The following is an 18,336-nucleotide window of genomic DNA, read 5'->3' on the forward strand; positions in this document are numbered from 1 at the left end:
GATATTTATGAATTTCCTTTAAGGTAACTAAGTCAAATTGTCTACTGCTGGATACCAGCGACCTCTAGTGGAGCAAAAAGTAACAAATATAAGGCCATGTAAAATTGTTCATTATAAACTTTAATCAATTTGTATTTACAAATACATACATGATCTAGCAATTTTGATATGAAACAATTGTATTTACAAAAGACTGGCAAAAACTTGATTCTATACAGTGATGTGAGATAAGTTAGCAAATTACACTGATAACTGTACATGTATTTAAACTTACAAAAAAGCTATACCTCTTGATTGTAATAAGATTTGCTAAGCAATGGTTGAATCACCACAAAATAGTTTTCACAGATCAGATGCTATCAACCCATAAAATCAATTGAGTCGGATATAAATTAGGAATCTATCATACAATGAATGAAACAGGTTTGTGTCTTTGAAAATCCATGAACACTTAAAAAGAAAGCCTAATTTCAGTAATGTCCCCTCAAACAGCCGAGCTGCCGTCGTGGCCCAGGATGTGGCTGATGTTATGTGCGGGTCGATTGCCCTGTTTCCCAGAGTCAGCAGAGGTGTTCGACAGGGACAGCAGGGGAGACATGGGCATGGCTGAGCCGTCGGGAGCCATACCTGTAGCCATCTCTGGGAACAGGGATGTTAGACTAAAGTTGGATATGTGTGGAGTGATTCCTGAAGAGTTGGCAATAGGAGGCATAGGAGTCATGTCCGGAAGCAAAGGGAAGCTGGCCTGAGCAAAGCCTACGGGACGAGGAGGGGAAAGGATGGAGCCAAAGCGGTTGTTGAGAGGAGGTGCACTGCTCTTGTCAGTGCTGGGGCTGCTAAACATTTGGTTTGGAAAATACTGGAGTGTGACGTCACTGGGGAGGCTGGGGTGGGCTGCAGGGGAGTAGGATGGATAGAAAGATGGTAAAGTATTTTGGGTCTCCACTGGGAGAAGAGAAGGCGTACGTGAGGCACTGGGCTGACTAACAGAGGGAATAAAAGAGGAGTTTGTGTTGATAGGAGGAGGAGGATTCATCCCTCCTTCCGGAATAAATGGAAACCCGAAGTTCTGTGTCAGGTGTTGGTCTGGAACCAGGTTGTTGTCACTGGGAACCTGAGTGGTGTCCGGCATGAAGCGGACAATAGTGCTGCGGCGCGCATCTCCCCCGGACTGTGGCCGGCCAAGCAGCACACCTCCTCCCGAAGGCAGAGGGAGGTGTCCCTCCGAGTCAAATGGGTTTGTGGGTCTCACAGTACCAGAGCGAGTTCTGTCACCAGGTCTGAGCTTAGCAGGCTGTGCGTCTCGGGACACGTGGCGCGAGTGCTGGCTCACTGCTGGAGGGGGTCTGGAGGGGGCAGAGGACCGGCCTCCCTCAGAGCTGCTATTAGGAGTGGGAGGATGGGGCAGACCAGTCCGTACTCCGTGCAGGTTACTGCCCACCTGAGGAATGTGGCTCTTATTGCTCTCTCCCAGGCGCATACCAGGAGTCTTCTGACTTTGTGGGACATTGGGGCTCGATGCCTTTGCCTGCAATTCTGCTGAAGAGCTTCTCGACACACAGTATTCCATAGACACTGGGGGGCAGCACTGGACCACTTGTTGATGGCTGCTCTGCTCAGGAAGGTGAGGGGAGAGCAAACTTTGCATAAAGCTCTGGTGACAACTTTCCTGTACCGGACCCACCTGCACTTGTGAGGCAGAATGAGGGCCATTGTAAGCAACTCTGTTTCTGCCATCTGCTTGAGGGCCCACTCCCATCCTGAAGCTCCTCTGGGGCCCTGATTTAGCAGTCATCTCATTCCCACGAGACACTGGCACCTCAAATCCACCAAGCGAATGTGGTGGCCCCATGCCTTTGAATGAGGAGCACTCAGAGACTCGCTGACCATCAGTTGGTCCAGAATGGTCTGGAGGGATGCGGTTCTGTGGATTGTGTGTGATGTTGGCTTTTGTTCTGGATGTGTCCAAATATCCTCGAAGGTCCGTCTGCTCCTGTGTAGTTATGCGGCCAGGCTGAAGGTGGAGTGACATGCGTTGTTCACTTGTGGAGCTTTTGCCGATAAGTGCCTCTGCAGAGTAGTTAGAAACTCTGTGCCGTTCCTGTCGGGAAGGAGCGCAGGCCAGATCAGACGAGCGGGACACAGGATTACTGGGAGCCGAGATGAGTGTCTGCTCAAGGTTTCTCGAACTCATCATCCTTTGCATAGCATTATGGTCCTGACCGGGCTAAAAGCAAGGCAAACAAAAATGTGTTAATTGTTAGTTCATATTTTATCAATACCATCAACAATCCCCAACAGAAACATCAAAAAACAGATAAAACTAGGTATGTTGTTCCCAGACCCAATAGGAACTCTATGAAAAGAACTGCTCTGTACAGAGAAGTCAACGCTTGGCTCTCGCTTCCTTTTAATATTAGAAACACTAAAAATAAACCGAAAAGCCGAAAATAAAAGCACAATTAGCTCAGTGTGCTTCCTATGGTTGTGTGATTTATGAAATGTGTAACATCTACGTATTTGATGTATTATTTTTTTTTACTGTGTTTGTAAATTGTAATTATATTATCATTATCATATTATATTATATTATATATGCATTATTACCTCAGGACCCCAGGAAGACTAGCAACCACTTTGTGCGAGCTAATGAGGATCCCAATAAAGAATAAAGCAATATAAAACATGCTCCAAAATGACCAGCTCAACATAGAAAAAGGCTATTTTTTTGCTGTGGGTAATCAAAACAATGGATTTGGATGTCTTTAGTCAACATCTCCATGGAGACGAGCTGGAGACGCATAGAAATATCTGTAATAAAATAAATGCTTTTCCGTTTTGCTAAATACAGAACAGTGATACTGACCTTGTGGTGGTCCTGTTGGGTCAGGTGGCTGCTGTGGTGGGGTCTGGGAGCTTCACAACTCTTGTCTTGGTGTCTGAAGTGCTGCTGTTGTTGCTGCTGTTGTTGTTGCTGTTGCTGCTGTTGATGGAGCTGCTGCTGGAGGTGTTGTTGGTGTCTAGAGTGGGAGCTCTGCAGCTGTTGTGGGTGCGGCTGGTTCTGGGCCTGTTGTGGATGGGACGGCTGTGGGTGTTGCTGTTGGGTGGGTGGGTGTGACTGTTGGGACGGTGTATGTGACTGTTGCTGATGTTGTGGGACCTGTTGCTTCTGTTGCAGAGCCACCGGTGAAGTAGTCTGGCTTCCTCTCATAAGCCCTCTCTTCTTCTGCGCATGCTGCTGCTGCTGCTGCTGCTGCTGCTCCTGCTGCTGAAGAGCCCTCTGGTGCAGTGAGTGGCGCTGTGCAGGGTCAGTCTGGGTCAAGTGCTGCTGCAAATGATAGAGGTGTTGTCTCTGTTGCTCGTGCTGCTGCTTCATATAAGGGTTTCCTCCCAGATTTGGTCCAGTTTGTGGTGTGGCATGTTGGAGATGACCCTGCGGCAGATGGAGGACCCCTGGTTGGATCTGCTCAGTGGGACCTGGAAGGGGGCAGTGAGTCTCTGATGGCCGAACAACTGGGCTCACAAAAGAGTTTGAAGAGAATAAGGGGCCTGCGCTGCTATTACTCATCCTGGTCATCACAGCTGAAGATATTGGAGGTAATTGAACCCCAATCAACTGAGAGTGGTCTGGTCCTTTCACCTCCATCTGGGTCACAGCGTTTCCCGATGGTGGACAAGGTTTGGCTCTTTTTCCAGAGTTTACAATAGCCTCCTCCTGCGCTTGTCTCTTTGGGATCATTTTGACTTGTCTCTCGCCCATGTGTCTCTCACCCATGTTATGTCCAGACGTAGATCTTAATAATGCGTTCTTCAGGGGAGTGTACTCATGCTGGGAAGAAGCCGAGCAAGGTGAAAGGGCATTATTTGATGTCTGTGAAATGTGAGCTGTGGTGCAAACAGGAGAGGGCACAGATGTTTGTCCCGTCATAATGGGAGAGCCAGAGTAAGGGTGCTGTTGACTGCTGCTTGTCCGGATCAAGTTGTTCACACTGAGGCTGGCCACGGTGCTACTCTGAGAGGTGTTCTGTGGTTGTGGGGCAGACTGAGAATGGGAGTAAGAAATATTATGAGGATGTCTACTTATAGTTTGACCACTGAGATTCGCCTCACTCATCTGTCCTCTGACAGGAGGTATAGCCGTCTTTAATGTATCCATAGTTTTATGAAATTTTCCTTGCTGTCCAGCAGAAACACAATCTTTAGCTGTAGACACTGGAGGTTTGGTCGGCTCCCATGTCCCGGTGCTTGGGTTTGATAAGGCAGTTTTGTTCCCAGTACAACCTCCAGTTTTCCTGTCAGGACTGTCCTGCTCCAACATAGCTAAGGCCAGCATCTCTGCCTGTTCTGATGTTAATATAAAGGAGCTAAAGGAGCCAGATGCAGCACTCATGCTCTGACCCTGAGGAAGCATTGATGCCACTGAAAACCCACGACCTCCCGTCACTGTGGACATATGGGACTCAGTCTGACTGCTCATTGACAAAGATGTCTCAGAAGTTTGATCGTCTAAGTTGGTATAAATCTGTTGATTAAGTGCAAAGTCTTTTTTCGAGGTGATTGAGTTATCCGTCACAGGATTTATCTGCTCCAGGGTTTTGTTTTGTTTTTCCTCTAAGGCTTCACTTTGTCCTCCCTGAGATGGGGTTTCACAGGGCTGACACAAAGAGTTCATATTTGTCTTTTGCAATGGGACAACATCTCCGAGTACTGTCTTTGCTCCTAAACTGGTTACAGTTGTTGAGATTGGCTCACTTAAAAAGGGTGACAACACAGAGTTGGTTGTGCACACAGAAGGGGTTGTGGTGGACCTTGGTGTAGAGCAGGGGGGAGTTTCTTGAATATGGGACCCTTGTGGGTGACACACTGGAGACGACCGAACTGTTTTCTTTAATGATGCTGCCACAGGTAACGTACTATTGGTAGAGCTAGTTTGGAGTTGTGTCTCTATGCCACAAGATGATTTAGTTTCAGAAACTACTGGTTGTGATGTGTTTTTTTGTATTATACTACTTTCTTTTTGCAGCTTAACTTCGGAAACTGAGACTTTAGCTGCACATAAGATGTTTTCGGACTCCTTAGTTGTTTCTAATAGCCTTGAAGTAATGTCTGAAACCGCTGTTGTTTCAGATGTGTTAGGCATACTTAAGAAGTTATTATTAGTTTTAGTGGTTGTGGAAGAACCAATACTTGGAAAACTAGTTTGACTAGACACAGCATTTCCATCTGGTGCACAGGACACATTTATTTGATCTGTGCTTTGTACATTTGTAACACTTACTGATTGACTAATAGACTGACTGCAAACTGTAGTTGTTGCAACTGATGAACTACTTGGTATGATTTCGGCTGCTGAATTTTTCAAAACATTTGATGTGGTTTGAGTAACACTTGTGACAGCTGTCGTCTTAGCCAAAATGACCGCCGGCTGCTTTGGCTTCAGTTCTTTGCTCTTAACCAATTTAATCCTCTTCACTCTTGTTTTTTTGGCAGGTATAGATGTGGGAGGTTTTCTGCCAGGGGTCTTTGGGGGATTAACGACTAATGCTGGCTTAATCGGTTTCAGGCAAGGTACCTGGACAGGTAAAGCTACTGTACTTTCAGACACGGCCGTGACATTGGGAGGCTGCTGCGGGATAGTTGATGGTAATGAGAGGCTGTTCTGATTTGAAATAGCAAGGGGGATGCCCTGTGTGATGCTCTGGTTAAGACTACTGAGAGCCCCTAAACTGTTGAGGGCGACATTAGTGGTCGGCTCCTCTGTGGTGGTGGGTTGGACAAGCTGCAGTGTAGTTTGCCCTCCGTTTGAAATCAAGTTTTCTGTAGTCTTTACAGGCTGCAGAGCAAATACTTGGCCATTCACGGTGATTGTCTGTGGGGTCACAGCAGCTGATGTTGATGGCGGACTGACAGGTTGACATTTACTGTGTTGAGGCTGAACAGGTCGAGGAAGAATGTGCACTAGTTGCTTCCCTCCAACAGTCTGTGGTGACGAGACAGAGGGTGCAGATGTACAGGGCATGCTCGTACTCGTAGACACAGAAGGGACAGGGGGTAGAGCAGCAGGAACAACAGTGACTGGAGGATTTTGTGATGCAGGTGCAGACTGTTTGGGCGCTTGAATTATCACTATATGTTGACATGGAGTCTGATTGCTAATTTCCTCTCTCACAATTGACTGAGCAGGACAAGTGTTGGCCTGCTGCAGGATGACCACACTTGGGTTGTTTGTGCTCTGTGCTGCCGTCACACCTGGTGCTGTTGGATTGGTTGTTTTGACTTGCAGCACCTGCATAGTCTGGAGAAGAGGTAGCACTGTTGATTGGGGTTGGGGAACCAGAGGAGGATGTGTAACTAGGGGGGCTGGCTGGAGGACGGCAGACTGTGGCTGTGACACCACAGCAGGTTGGGCCATGATGGCTGATGGACCGAGAACAGCAGAGGAATTTGAAGGGCCAAGAATGGTTGTTCGTAGCTGTGACTGAATAGGGCTTATAATAGGCGTTTGTGGTACCGGTACAGCAGGCTGCATTTGTACTTGAATTGGTTGACACACATTAACCCTCTGAACACTCTGAGTGGCAGTGCTGTCGTCGGGAGTGGGTAGATTCTGGCACACAGGCTGCACTGTGTTCCCGGCCATCTGTAAGGTGGTCCAGGTGGTCTGAGTGCTACCTGCTACTTGTGCCCTTAAGGGGGGCTGGCTCTGAGCAACAGCAGTATAAGTTACAGTCCTTGTGGAAGTGTCTAGAGAAGCCAAAGGGAGAGCGCCTGATACAGTTGGTCTGGGTGGGGTGATAATATGGTTAAGTGAGGTCAGACTACATACTGGGACTGCGGCACTTTCACTTGGTAAAGGGGACGCTGAGGTGGTCGGTACAGTCAGTGTCTGGACAGGGGTAACAGGCACTGGTTGTGGTGGTAAAGCTGTGGTGACTGCAGGAATTTGGAGTGTAATATAAGACACAGCGGGCGGGAGACTTGGAGCCACAGTTGGGTTCTCAACCACACACTGATCTATGACTCTAACTGCTGGAGTGGACTGTGGGGTGGTAAGAACTGAGCCAGGAACCAGTGATGGTGTTGAGGACGATGTATTGACTTGAAGCAAAGCTCCGTTGACGCTTAACCGGGCACTGACCTCAGATGGCTGCTGAAGTACGAGTGTTTCAGAAGGTTGCGTCCCTGGGCTTAGGTCCTTGCCACTGGAATACACAATTATGCCCTTTTGTATTTGAGACGTCTGGGTCACATTTGCAGTCTTGGCACAGCGTTGTTTGCCTTTCCAGTGAATAGAGGGATCCTCTAAAATGTCATGGGCTTTGAGGAGCTCCATGTAGTGGGCACTCTCCTTTCTCATCTCCTCCAACTGACACCGTAAACGACGGATTTCCTCCGCTGCAATGACAGATACAGAATGATTATACAAGTCTTCAGCAGCCAAGCCAAAAATATACGTTTAACATACCTTGAGTTTTATCTCCTCCTTCCAGAAGCATTGTATCATTTTGTTTCTTTAACTCTGTGATGTATCGAAAAGCCTGGTCCAAAATCATGATTTTACTCTATGGACCACAAACAACATGTTAACACAAGCACATGAACCGCTCATCATAGACCATGCCCAGCCATTTTCCTTACTTGTTTGAGAGCTTGTGAACACGGCAGAAGATTTCCGATAAGGGTGATTCCAGCATTAATTTTCTCTTTTCTGTGTCTCTCAACTTTAAAAAAAAACACATAGCATATACAGAGATCAGAGCAAAAACAGCAAAACAACAAGGATGAGAATAACAATTTATTGTACATAAAACCAACCTGCATTGTGGGATTCTTTGTTTTTCTTTTTCCTAGAAACATTACATTTTCTTATTACTACACATTATTTAAACTATTATAAATGCCAATGCCGCATTTGATATATAGGCAAAATATAGGCTACATGCTGGATACGTCAGTCCTCGTTACTTACTTAGGTTTTCGCCCAGGTGTTTGAGTTTCAGTCATCTCTGGCATTCTGCAACAACAGCTGCCTCTAGCATCACACACCCATCAGCATCTCACCAAGTGGACTCCGAAATATTCGACACGTCCTGGAAATAGAAATGTTCGGTAAACCCAAAAAGACTCGCATCATACCTAGCTGTTAGTGACCATCACACAACCCGAGCATTAACGTTACCTTAATGCTAGATCCACTATATGCAAGACCCTATTCATTTAAGCTTAACGACGGTATTGTACAGTAGACAGGTGTTTGCATCATCATACTATTCATCATCGTCATCCCAACAAACATAGGATCCTGAAAACCTGCATCCTCCAGCATTACAAACTCCTTTATGATTAGCTCCATGCTAGCTTAGCCTAGCGCTGCGGGTAAGGCAACATTTATATGATTTACCTTTCCGTTGGTTGGGTTACCAGAATGTCGCTTTCACTTACCTGTAATCTGTACATGTTGGTGAGTGCAGGCAGCAGCAATGACTTAGAAATTACAGGCCAGCTGCTAACAGACGAGCTCCAGCTCTCAACTCATCTTCCAAACAATCTGCGTACATCTAACCTAGTGCGTGAGTGGGCGGGCTCAGCAACAGCCGACCAATGGTAATCCACAGAGCGGAGGCAGCAGCCAATTAGAGGCTCCCATCTTACAAGGCACAAATAATGGCATTTACACACAGTCATTACCATTTCTGGATGTTTACTGCAAATAGTAATTCCTTTATTTAGACGTTAAAAAGTTTACAATATAGAGCTTCAGAAAAGATAAAATTCTTCAAAGAAAAGAAAATCATGCTTAACTACAATGGAGAGGGCACATCTCTCCTTGCATGCAGAGGGTCAGAGTTTCCTCTGGGCAGTGCACTACTCCAGAGATTGAAGCAAGATCTTAAACAAAAGTCTGTATTGTACTATGGAACTTTCAGGTGCGTGTTAAACTCAAACTGGCTACATTTTGTGCCAAAGGCAGCGTGTTTTACCCAACACTTAACCCAATAATGCCCACTGCACAATCAAACCTTAATAAGCCAATCAATTGTAATTCAAAAAACACCCTTTAATGTCTGAATTACAATTAAAAACATTCAATAAAAATGGTAAACTTACTTAAACAATGTAAGTTTGTCGTTTTTTTTACCAGGAGAACCTCTGAACCATTGCCACTGCCGAGTAAAAATAACAGCTGTTTGGGGAATCAAAAGACTGAAGTTAGGAAAACTATAAAGTTGGCTGCATTGTTCCAACACCACTCAACCGTTTAGCCTCTCAAAGGCAAGTGCTGAAGGCAGATGTTTATATATTCATTTCTTATCGCAATATCACCAACCTGGTTCGACTCATAATCCATGAATCCCAGGGTGCAGGTGACGGCTGAGCTGTGACCATTTGGTCATTCAACTCAACAAATCCCTCCAAGTCGACCCAGAGAGTCTGCGTCTGAGCAATGGCCATTCAAACACTGCTGCTGCTTTTAAGCAGTGGTCTTCGCCGGCTCAACATTATAGATATGTCCCCATCAATGCTATAGTCACATTAAAACAACTCAAACACAACTGTTAGATTTGCAACCATTGTACCACTCCCTCCAATCACGTAAAAGCTGTCTTTTGTTGGCAAACCAAATGGAACTTTGAGGGTTTTTCTTCTTTTTTTTCCACAAATTTTTGATTGAGTTTGAAGAACAAAAGCAAATATGCAAACTGAAGGGGACCCTTTTGCAAAACAAGAACAGATATTTTTTAATAGTAAATCTGATGCCTCTTTTTAGCGTCCATTTAAGAAAGTGTTAATGTGTCAATCCTGGGGCATTTATCACAGTTCTGTTTCTGTGGAGGCGGGCACATGTGTGCTCTTCAAAAACCATGCCTCTACTCTGCCTTCTGAAGCTCTCCGCTGGGAGGTGCACAGGGACTACGCAAACTCTTCTGCAGCACATGGGCATCTGCAGGCTCTATCCTCTTGTAGTAATTTTTCTTTGTTTCAATGATCTCAAAGCCGAACTTCTGGTAAAAGTCGATGGCTGACTCATTGCTGATCTGCACATGACTGAACCAAAACCAAAAGAGGTTAGTGAAAGATTAGAAACAGTTTTAAATTGCAACAAGAAAATAAATACTCACAGGTAAATGTTGTCAAAGGTGCCATCCTTCTCACAGATGTTTAACACATGATTCAGCATTTTAGTGCCTTGAGAAAATACGTAAAACGAAATAAAAGCCAAACCCATCATTACATACTGGCAATTATTCTTAAATATAGTTCTTACCAATTCCAAGTCTTCTGTAGGGGGCTAGACATCCAAGAGTCATGATGTACAGTCTCTTCTGATTTTGAGAATGGTCAACTCGACAGCACACGGCTCCCACTGCTATATCATTAAAGTATGCTACAAGAGATCGTGCAAGAAGAGTATTATACACAAACAACTTTATAAAGTTAAAACTTGGTGATAACAGTTTTGACTCTTACCAAGCTTTGCAAGCTCCCCAACTTCCAACACATCCTTGTAAAACTTGTCGTTGTAGCTGACGGGGAAGATTACTTGATTCAGGCGTTTCAGTTGTTTAATATTATGGGGCGTTACATCCCCCAACTCGATCCGGCTACTGGAACAAGAGCAAAACGGTCAAATAGCTGACAAACACCCACTGTACATTTAAAGGTTGATTATGGAACTTTTTCTGAGAATAAAACTTGATCTTTGTGAAAAATCTAGCTTTTTGTGACCAAATGGCTGTATGGGTGGTTAGCATGAAGCCTTTTCTTTCAATTGTGGTGGCTTCTACAACACTCCAGGGTCAATTGTTTTGTAGGTTTTCTGGACCATCACCAGTGAAAACTATTCGTCCTGGGGCATCACATAGGCCACTGTTATGAAAGAAAAGGCGCCAGGTAAACCAGCACCTTTACAGCCGCTGGATCAATAAGTTATTTATTTTTCAACATCAAAATTTCCATAATTTTTGAAAATACTTATTCCATAAACTGGAATAAAGCTGCCAGGACAAAGATACTGTGTGGTGTGAATGCCTTGTCTAACAATTGAGATCATTTGGAGCAGTCAAAACAATAGCAGCCTAATATTTATTGTTACAGTAATATATAATAAAAAATAATTGTTGGTCAAGAGTGATTTTGAATCAGTGACACTCAATTTACCTCCTGTGAATATTTATACCTGAAAATGAACACCCTAATAACAGACATGCCAGTAATTTCAACTTTGACATATCAGGTTTCACTCAATGCATGATATTGATATACATGTTTCACATATCTACTATAGAAAATGATGAGTGGTCGTTAAACATTTTACTTATTCTAGTTTAACTTGTGTTAGTTTCAGAGTTTACCTATTCACAGCACAGAATGTTACTGACTCAGCTCTCAGACACTAGTTAGCAAGTTAGCTTAGCTCCAAACAACACGAGTGAAGAACACAACGTGAGAGTGACAACAGCAATGCACTTAAGAGCACACAGTGTGACATTTAAGAGCTAGTACTCCTGTTCTTACTCAAAAACATAAAGACATTATAAAAGTACCAAGCTAATCGTCTCCTTCCCCGCCTGCCTATGTAAAGACACACAAGAAAAACTTTGCTCGCTGTAAGCTACTTATTCGTGACTCGAAGGTATATACTCACCCTTTCATTGTAAACACGGACACTCCCTTATTTTGGGTAGGACGGGGGGTTTACGTTGTTTGGAGTAAAACTAAAGAATTTTGCCAAAGTTGGGGTTGAGGATATCTGCCGTTTTAGCCTCCACATGTAGCTAGTTAGGATGGTTGCGGTTAGCTAAAGGAGCCGCTCTCGTCCACCACCCCACTACTCTGTCAACCCTGACCCCGTACGCATGCGCACGCCGCTGCAGCGCTGAAAGTGGTCAAAGGTGATACAATTATAATATTGGTTTACAATATTTTTTTTCTCCATGGAATCAAAAAACGTAAATATAATTGTATGATAATTTGTGTTTCAAATTCTCTGTGGTCTTATCAACGTCGCCCTTCCAAACTAAGGGAACCTGTAAGGGAACATGTAATTCTGCCATTTTGGCTCAAGTAAAAAAAAGTATCACCTAGTGCAAACCGCGGATGTTTTTTGCATATGCGCATTTGTGTGCTAGTGCAGTATATAGTATGATTAAATTGTAAATTGCGGTTTAATTAAAATCCAGCGTGAGCTAAATGTACCACTAACACACTTGCACGAGCTGATCCCAGATCCAAAATGGCGGCAGTTGCCTTGGCCGCATCAGAGCTCTGCCTCCTCTGAATGAAGTCAGCTGACCACAGCCTGCTGTCACGCATCGCAGCAGCTCCGTTTCTGTTCGACTGTAGGCAGTAAACCACGACAGCACAACCAGAAGGTAAGCATACACTCTATTCTCTGTAATTGTTTTAGTTATTCTTTTTCTAGCAACATCGGAAATCATGGGACAACAATTCCACCGTTTTGGGTTTGCACCAAAACGGAACAGCGAGCTTAGCTTGCCAGGCCGTGGCATCTGCCTTGCTATCGTTTTCATGAGCATCACAGATACACTCACATACAGGTTTTTGCCAGAAAAACACAAAGACCCTCCCTGAATTGGGCTGCTGGGTGTGTGGTTATTGATAGGTCTGTGTCAAGTAAAACAAACATTAGGCTCACAGGAACCTCCTGTACTGACACAGTCTGACAGATCCCAGGTTAGGTAGTTTCCTACACGCTGCAGATCCTTCTCTATCTCTATATCCTTTGCATTTATGTAATTTGCTCAGTACTTTTTACAGTGTCGCTTATGCATCGCTATTACTATTGTAGACCAGCAAAATGTCTGTGAATAATTATCACCTGTGTGTTATGTTGATCTTTGTGGTCATCTCGCAGTTACATGTTAAATATAACAGTGACGAGCCTGGTTGCACAGTACAAAGAAACACCTAGCCACAATTTATTCAACTGTTTTTCTGTGCTTTACACATTTTGGTGCTTCCATCTGTACTTCCCAGATTTGCGTTATGATGATTTTCCACTTCCCCAGAGTCTCAGGGACTGAGAGTGGTCATGTGCCAGGATCATATGATCAAGTGTCATGGCTCCCTGTCTGTCTGTTCTGTCAAAGGATATAGAAAACTTATTCAATTGGAAGTTTACCATATGAAACTTGGATCTAAAGTGCCGTGAATTAAAGTGGATTCATTGGGCTTTGGTTACAATAGAAATGATTTTATCACTTTATCTCCACACTTTGCAGCACACTGCCTATTTGATGGTATTTCTTTATAGTGAGTGATCTTTAGGTGGAGCAATGCTTCCTCAAAGGTGTATTTATATAAATGAACATATCAAATAAATTGTCAAATAAACAATAAGACAAATTCTTCGTGTTCATTCTGGTTGTAGTTCCTGTATTTGCCCATTGGAGGAGCTCTTTTCTAGATAGCTTAGCAACTGAACAGGAAGATCTCAGCATCAGTGGAGAAGGACAAAATAAGGGCACTCATGTGTACTTATTACTATACTGAAGTAACAACTCATTAATAGCCGTACACAACCGCAGTTGTTGCTATCAAATGGTTTTATTTATGTAGTTTGTTTATTTAGAAAGATAATTTAAGTAAGTCAAAATGGGAGCATTCATTACAGTCAGGTGGTGATGCAAACTTGGATATTACTTAATTTCCTTATACTTTCTGTCAGCCTCAAGACATAGTTAGTTAAGTTGTATATTTTCATAATAAAAATATGCTGAGCATCACCAAAAGAATGATCATGATTATGTTGTTGGTGATGTGTCTAATAAACATGTCTTACTTCAAATACTTTGACTTTTAATTAATTGTTTTTTGTTTTGTTTTTTTGTATTTTTGCTTAGTCACACTACGTCGGTCAAGATGAACATATCCCAGCTACCAAAAATCAGGGATGCGGAGCGGGAAAGCGAGTTTGGATACGTCCATGGAGTCTCTGGGCCAGGTTTGGAATATTCATGACTGTCCCCATGATATTCTATAATAATAGTAAGGGTAAATTCATGTTACTTATTTATTTATTTTTGTATTGCCACAGTGGTGACGGCAACTGCCATGGCAGGAGCAGCTATGTATGAACTGGTTCGTGTGGGACACAGTGAGCTGGTGGGAGAGATCATCAGGCTGGAGGGTGATATGGCCACCATTCAGGTCTATGAGGAGACCTGTATCCTTTCAGTTATTGTTGTTAGTGCTACCTTCTCTGGAGTATAATATACTTGAGTGTAATAGAATATATAAGTTTGAAGAAATGTAGGGTCTATTGAAATATTTTCCTGAGCTTTTTCTCAGCTGGTGTTTCGGTGGGAGACCCTGTTTTACGAACGGGGAAGCCCCTGTCTGTTGAGCTTGGTCCAGGAATCATGGGTTCCATCTTTGACGGTATCCAGCGGCCGCTGAAGGATATTAATGACCTCACACAAAGCATCTACATCCCCAGAGGTGTTAACATTGGGGCCCTCAACCGAGATACAAAATGGGAGTTTTCTCCCAGTAAAAGTTTGAGGGTTTGTTTATTGTCCTTTTCTATAAAAGCCTCAGTAATAATATAGTATAGATACCTGTAATTCTTACCACTTGCTCGTAATTTTCTTAGGTTGGCAGTCACATCACGGGAGGGGACATCTATGGTGTTGTTTATGAGAACTCCCTCATCAAGCACAAGATCATGCTTCCACCTAAAAACAGAGGCACTGTAACCTATGTGGCACCTGCTGGAAATTACGATGTCAGCGTAAGTATGCCTCCCTTTGATTTAAATTAGTTCTTGCAACTTTAGTTGTTAAGAATGCATGTCTTTGCCAGGATGTGGTCATGGAGCTTGAGTTTGAGGGGGTGAAGGAAAAGTTCACCATGGTTCAAGTGTGGCCTGTCAGACAAGTGCGCCCAGTCACAGAGAAACAGCCGGCCAATCATCCCCTGCTGACTGGACAGAGGGTGCTCGATGCTCTTTTCCCGTAAGAACAAACATTATAGACATTTGCTAACTATTTTGACACCTGCATGCTTCAGTCAATATTTTGTATGTGTTGTGTTTGGTGTAGATGTGTACAAGGTGGAACTACAGCTATTCCAGGAGCCTTTGGCTGTGGTAAAACTGTCATCTCCCAGTCGTTGTCAAAGTACTCCAACAGCGATGTCATCGTCTATGTAGGATGTGGAGAGCGTGGCAATGAGATGTCTGAAGTACTACGAGACTTCCCTGAGGTAAAACACCCCTTGAATGATAAAAACATTACCTTAAAAACGTGAACTCTTAATATTGCATTTGAGTGGGCTCGGTATCACTTCTGGTGAATGATACCTGACCTATGCATGCCCCACAAAACCAAACCAAATGTCTTTATGTCGTATTTATCTTCCCCAGTCCATGCCAGTACTTTGAATTGAATATGACACTCAAATCACATGTGTTACCTTTTAACAATAGTTGACCATGGAAGTAGATGGGAAGACCGAAAGCATCATGAAGAGAACAGCGCTGGTTGCCAATACCTCTAACATGCCTGTGGCTGCCAGAGAAGCTTCTATCTACACAGGTAATGAATGTATCAATGAAAACTAACTTAGTAATAAGAAATGTATAACCTATGATTCATGGATAAATGCATGCATTATTACACTTGCAGGAATCACCCTTTCTGAGTACTTCCGAGACATGGGATACAACGTGAGCATGATGGCTGACTCCACCTCCCGTTGGGCCGAGGCCCTCAGGGAGATTTCTGGTCGTTTGGCTGAAATGCCTGCCGGTGAGTTTTGAGTCCCTTTGAGCAGCCGTTCTCACACATTTTTATCACCAAGTACCTCTTGTTAAATATTTGACCATTCAAGAACCACCAAACCTAGATCAAGATCAAACTAGGACAAGTTGTGTCTAAACTGGATGTAAACTGTGCATTACTAAAGCATAATTGGAAAAATCTATGATCAAAATAGATAAAGTGAAGCTCAAGTGCCACAGGGTGAGAACCACTGCCCGAAATTGAAACCAACTAGTTTCCCGTTGTCCTTTTAACCCATTGAGAGTAACGTATAAAAACAGAGCAGCTGATTTTTGATAATGTATTTCTTTTCATTTGTGTGCCCTCAGATAGTGGTTACCCTGCTTACCTGGGAGCCCGTCTGGCCTCCTTCTATGAGCGAGCTGGAAGAGTCAAGTGTCTGGGTAACCCTGAGAGAGAGGGCAGTGTCAGCATTGTTGGAGCGTGAGTATAGATTGTTTTCCACCAGATGGCGCTATTGATACATTGTGTGTTGAGTTAACAGGAGGTATTATAGTAAAACATCTGTGTGCATTTTCACAGTGTATCGCCCCCTGGTGGTGACTTCTCTGACCCTGTTACCTCGGCCACACTAGGTATTGTTCAGGTAAATACCATACAATAATCACTATTTCTAATATCCTGAGAAATATTTGTCTTTTAACTTGACTCTTTTCACTTTTCCAAGGTGTTCTGGGGTTTGGATAAGAAGCTAGCTCAGAGGAAACACTTCCCATCCGTGAACTGGCTCATTAGCTACAGCAAGTACACACGGGCACTAGATGAATACTATGACAAACATTTCCCAGAATTCGTTCCTCTTCGCACAAAGGCAAAGGAGATCTTGCAGGAAGAAGAGGACCTGGCTGAGATTGTTCAGCTCGTAGGAAAGGTATGAATACTGATTTTAGCTCTAATTTAGCTCAAAACGTTACAATAGCTTAACGTTGTTTGTTTTGTTTTTTGTCATTTAACAGGCATCACTGGCAGAAACAGATAAGATCACCCTGGAAGTGGCCAAACTTATCAAAGATGATTTCTTGCAGCAGAATGGTTACACTCCCTATGACAGGTCTGTTGTATTTCAATACTATTACCTGCTATTTTAACACTGTTATTGAAACTCCTATATAGAGCCATTTTGTTTGTTTTAAAATGATTCCCAATTGCATTTTCTCAGGTTTTGTCCCTTCTATAAAACGGTGGGCATCCTGTCCAACATGATTGCCTTCTACGACATGGCACGGCACGCTGTGGAAACTACTGCTCAGAGCGACAACAAGATCACCTGGGCCATGATCAAAGAGCACATGGGAGAAATCCTTTACCGAATCAGCTCCATGAAGTTTAAGGTATTTATTTTATCCACAGAGGCTGGCGCCATTTTACAGCTTACACACTGAGGGGGGGGGCATTTATCAAGACAAGCGCTAAGTAGTGAATGCAAGCTGGTGGGCATGTTGCACCAAATGTACCTTTTGACATTGCCTGTATTAAAGTTTTATGGCCCAAATCTAAATGAGAGGAAGCTGAGGAAGTTAAAAATGTGTAAATGACACTGCTGCCTTGCCACCTTAGCGTGTGCTTCTCGTTTTGTACATGAGCAAACGATTAGTAAAAGACCCCATGAGTGTGATGAGGGGATAGCCTTCATCATGTCCAGCAAGAAGGAATCTGGGTTCAATCCAAGCTGAGGCAGCACATATTCTGCGAGTGTGCTGTGGACTAATTGCCTACAAAAATGCTGCTTGCAAGTACTAGGGGTTTGTCCATAGTTCAAGACCATTCTTAATGCAGGGATTTTCCTGATTATTTTATGAAGTAGTGATGGGTTTTGTGCCACACAGATGTTGCAGCTTGATATTCCTGTTATTGTATTGCAACCATTCCCAAAGCGTTGTTGTTCACGTGGATTGCAGACTCAGTGTATTTTATTTGGTGGAATTGTTTTGACCCCGTGTGCCCCCTCCCCCCCAGGACCCAGTGAAGGATGGCGAGGCCAAGATCAAGGCGGAGTACTCTCAGCTGCTGGAGGACATGCAGAACGGCTTCCGCACTTTGGAGGAGTAAACTCGACACCTTCATCTTCACTGCAGAATCACATTCCACCTCGCTGTATCCCCCGACAAACCCCCACGTGCCCCTCCCTCCTCCTCCTCCTCGCTCTTGTGGTCGACCGTGTGCGTGCAGTTTCATGTGGAGGGGAAAAAGAGACGAGATGTACTGTATTCATATTTACTTTCGCCTCACAGGGGGCGCTCTCTGGAATCCTCTGCATGGTCATTGATTGTGAGCGTGTTTGGAAGAGGCATTGAATTCTTGTGTTTATTTTCCTGTTTACATGATTTTATGTGTTCTTTCCAAAATAGGGACTTCTGTTGTTGTAACTGTAATCGCAAATCCGTCTGTACAAAAGAGTATTGAATATAAATTTAATAAGATCAGCTATTTATTGCCAGCATTATGACGTGAAGGCTCTGTTGTTTTGTTTTTATAGTCGTGTTTCATGTTGTGCAGTGTTGTGAACTTGCTGTAAGAGAGTGTAAGCCTC

At 43.7% G+C, this 18,336-nt stretch overlaps 3 protein-coding genes across 4 annotated transcripts; 1 reads left to right on the plus strand and 2 right to left on the minus strand.

Moving 5' to 3' along the window:
• Positions 1-195: 195 nt before the first annotated feature.
• On the minus strand, positions 196-8,556 carry usf3 (upstream transcription factor family member 3). The gene is made up of 7 exons (XM_079576361.1): positions 8,443-8,556; positions 7,970-8,090; positions 7,816-7,847; positions 7,639-7,721; positions 7,466-7,562; positions 2,867-7,395; positions 196-2,227 (listed from the first exon to the last, which is right to left on the minus strand). The coding sequence occupies exons 2-7, from the start codon at positions 8,011-8,013 to the stop codon at positions 485-487; spliced, it is 6,528 nt and encodes a 2,175-aa protein (XP_079432487.1). The 5' UTR covers positions 8,014-8,090; positions 8,443-8,556; the 3' UTR covers positions 196-484.
• Positions 8,557-8,684: 128 nt separating this feature from the next.
• naa50 (N-alpha-acetyltransferase 50, NatE catalytic subunit) lies at positions 8,685-11,866 on the minus strand. Of its 2 annotated transcripts, none has more exons than XM_079576462.1 (5): positions 11,648-11,866; positions 10,471-10,604; positions 10,268-10,387; positions 10,122-10,188; positions 8,685-10,047 (listed from the first exon to the last, which is right to left on the minus strand). In XM_079576462.1, the coding sequence occupies exons 1-5, from the start codon at positions 11,653-11,655 to the stop codon at positions 9,870-9,872; spliced, it is 507 nt and encodes a 168-aa protein (XP_079432588.1). In that variant the 5' UTR covers positions 11,656-11,866; the 3' UTR covers positions 8,685-9,869. The 2 variants fall into 2 exon arrangements, with proteins under 2 accessions (XP_079432588.1, XP_079432587.1); XM_079576461.1 differs by having other exon boundaries at positions 10,471-10,607; positions 11,648-11,865.
• Positions 11,867-12,236: 370 nt separating this feature from the next.
• Positions 12,237-17,915, plus strand: atp6v1ab (ATPase H+ transporting V1 subunit Ab). The gene is made up of 15 exons (XM_079575748.1): positions 12,237-12,374; positions 13,866-13,966; positions 14,060-14,188; positions 14,314-14,528; positions 14,618-14,755; positions 14,827-14,978; positions 15,066-15,228; positions 15,452-15,560; positions 15,651-15,773; positions 16,115-16,229; positions 16,329-16,392; positions 16,474-16,677; positions 16,763-16,857; positions 16,966-17,137; positions 17,763-17,915. Exons 2-15 carry the CDS (start codon positions 13,885-13,887, stop codon positions 17,853-17,855), a joined length of 1,854 nt encoding a protein of 617 aa, XP_079431874.1. The 5' UTR covers positions 12,237-12,374; positions 13,866-13,884; the 3' UTR covers positions 17,856-17,915.
• The last annotated feature ends 421 nt before the right edge of the window (positions 17,916-18,336 follow it).

Source organism: Gobius niger (genome assembly GCF_951799975.1).
Source record: "Gobius niger genome assembly, chromosome: 18".
Lineage (NCBI taxonomy): Eukaryota > Metazoa > Chordata > Actinopteri > Gobiiformes > Gobiidae > Gobius > Gobius niger.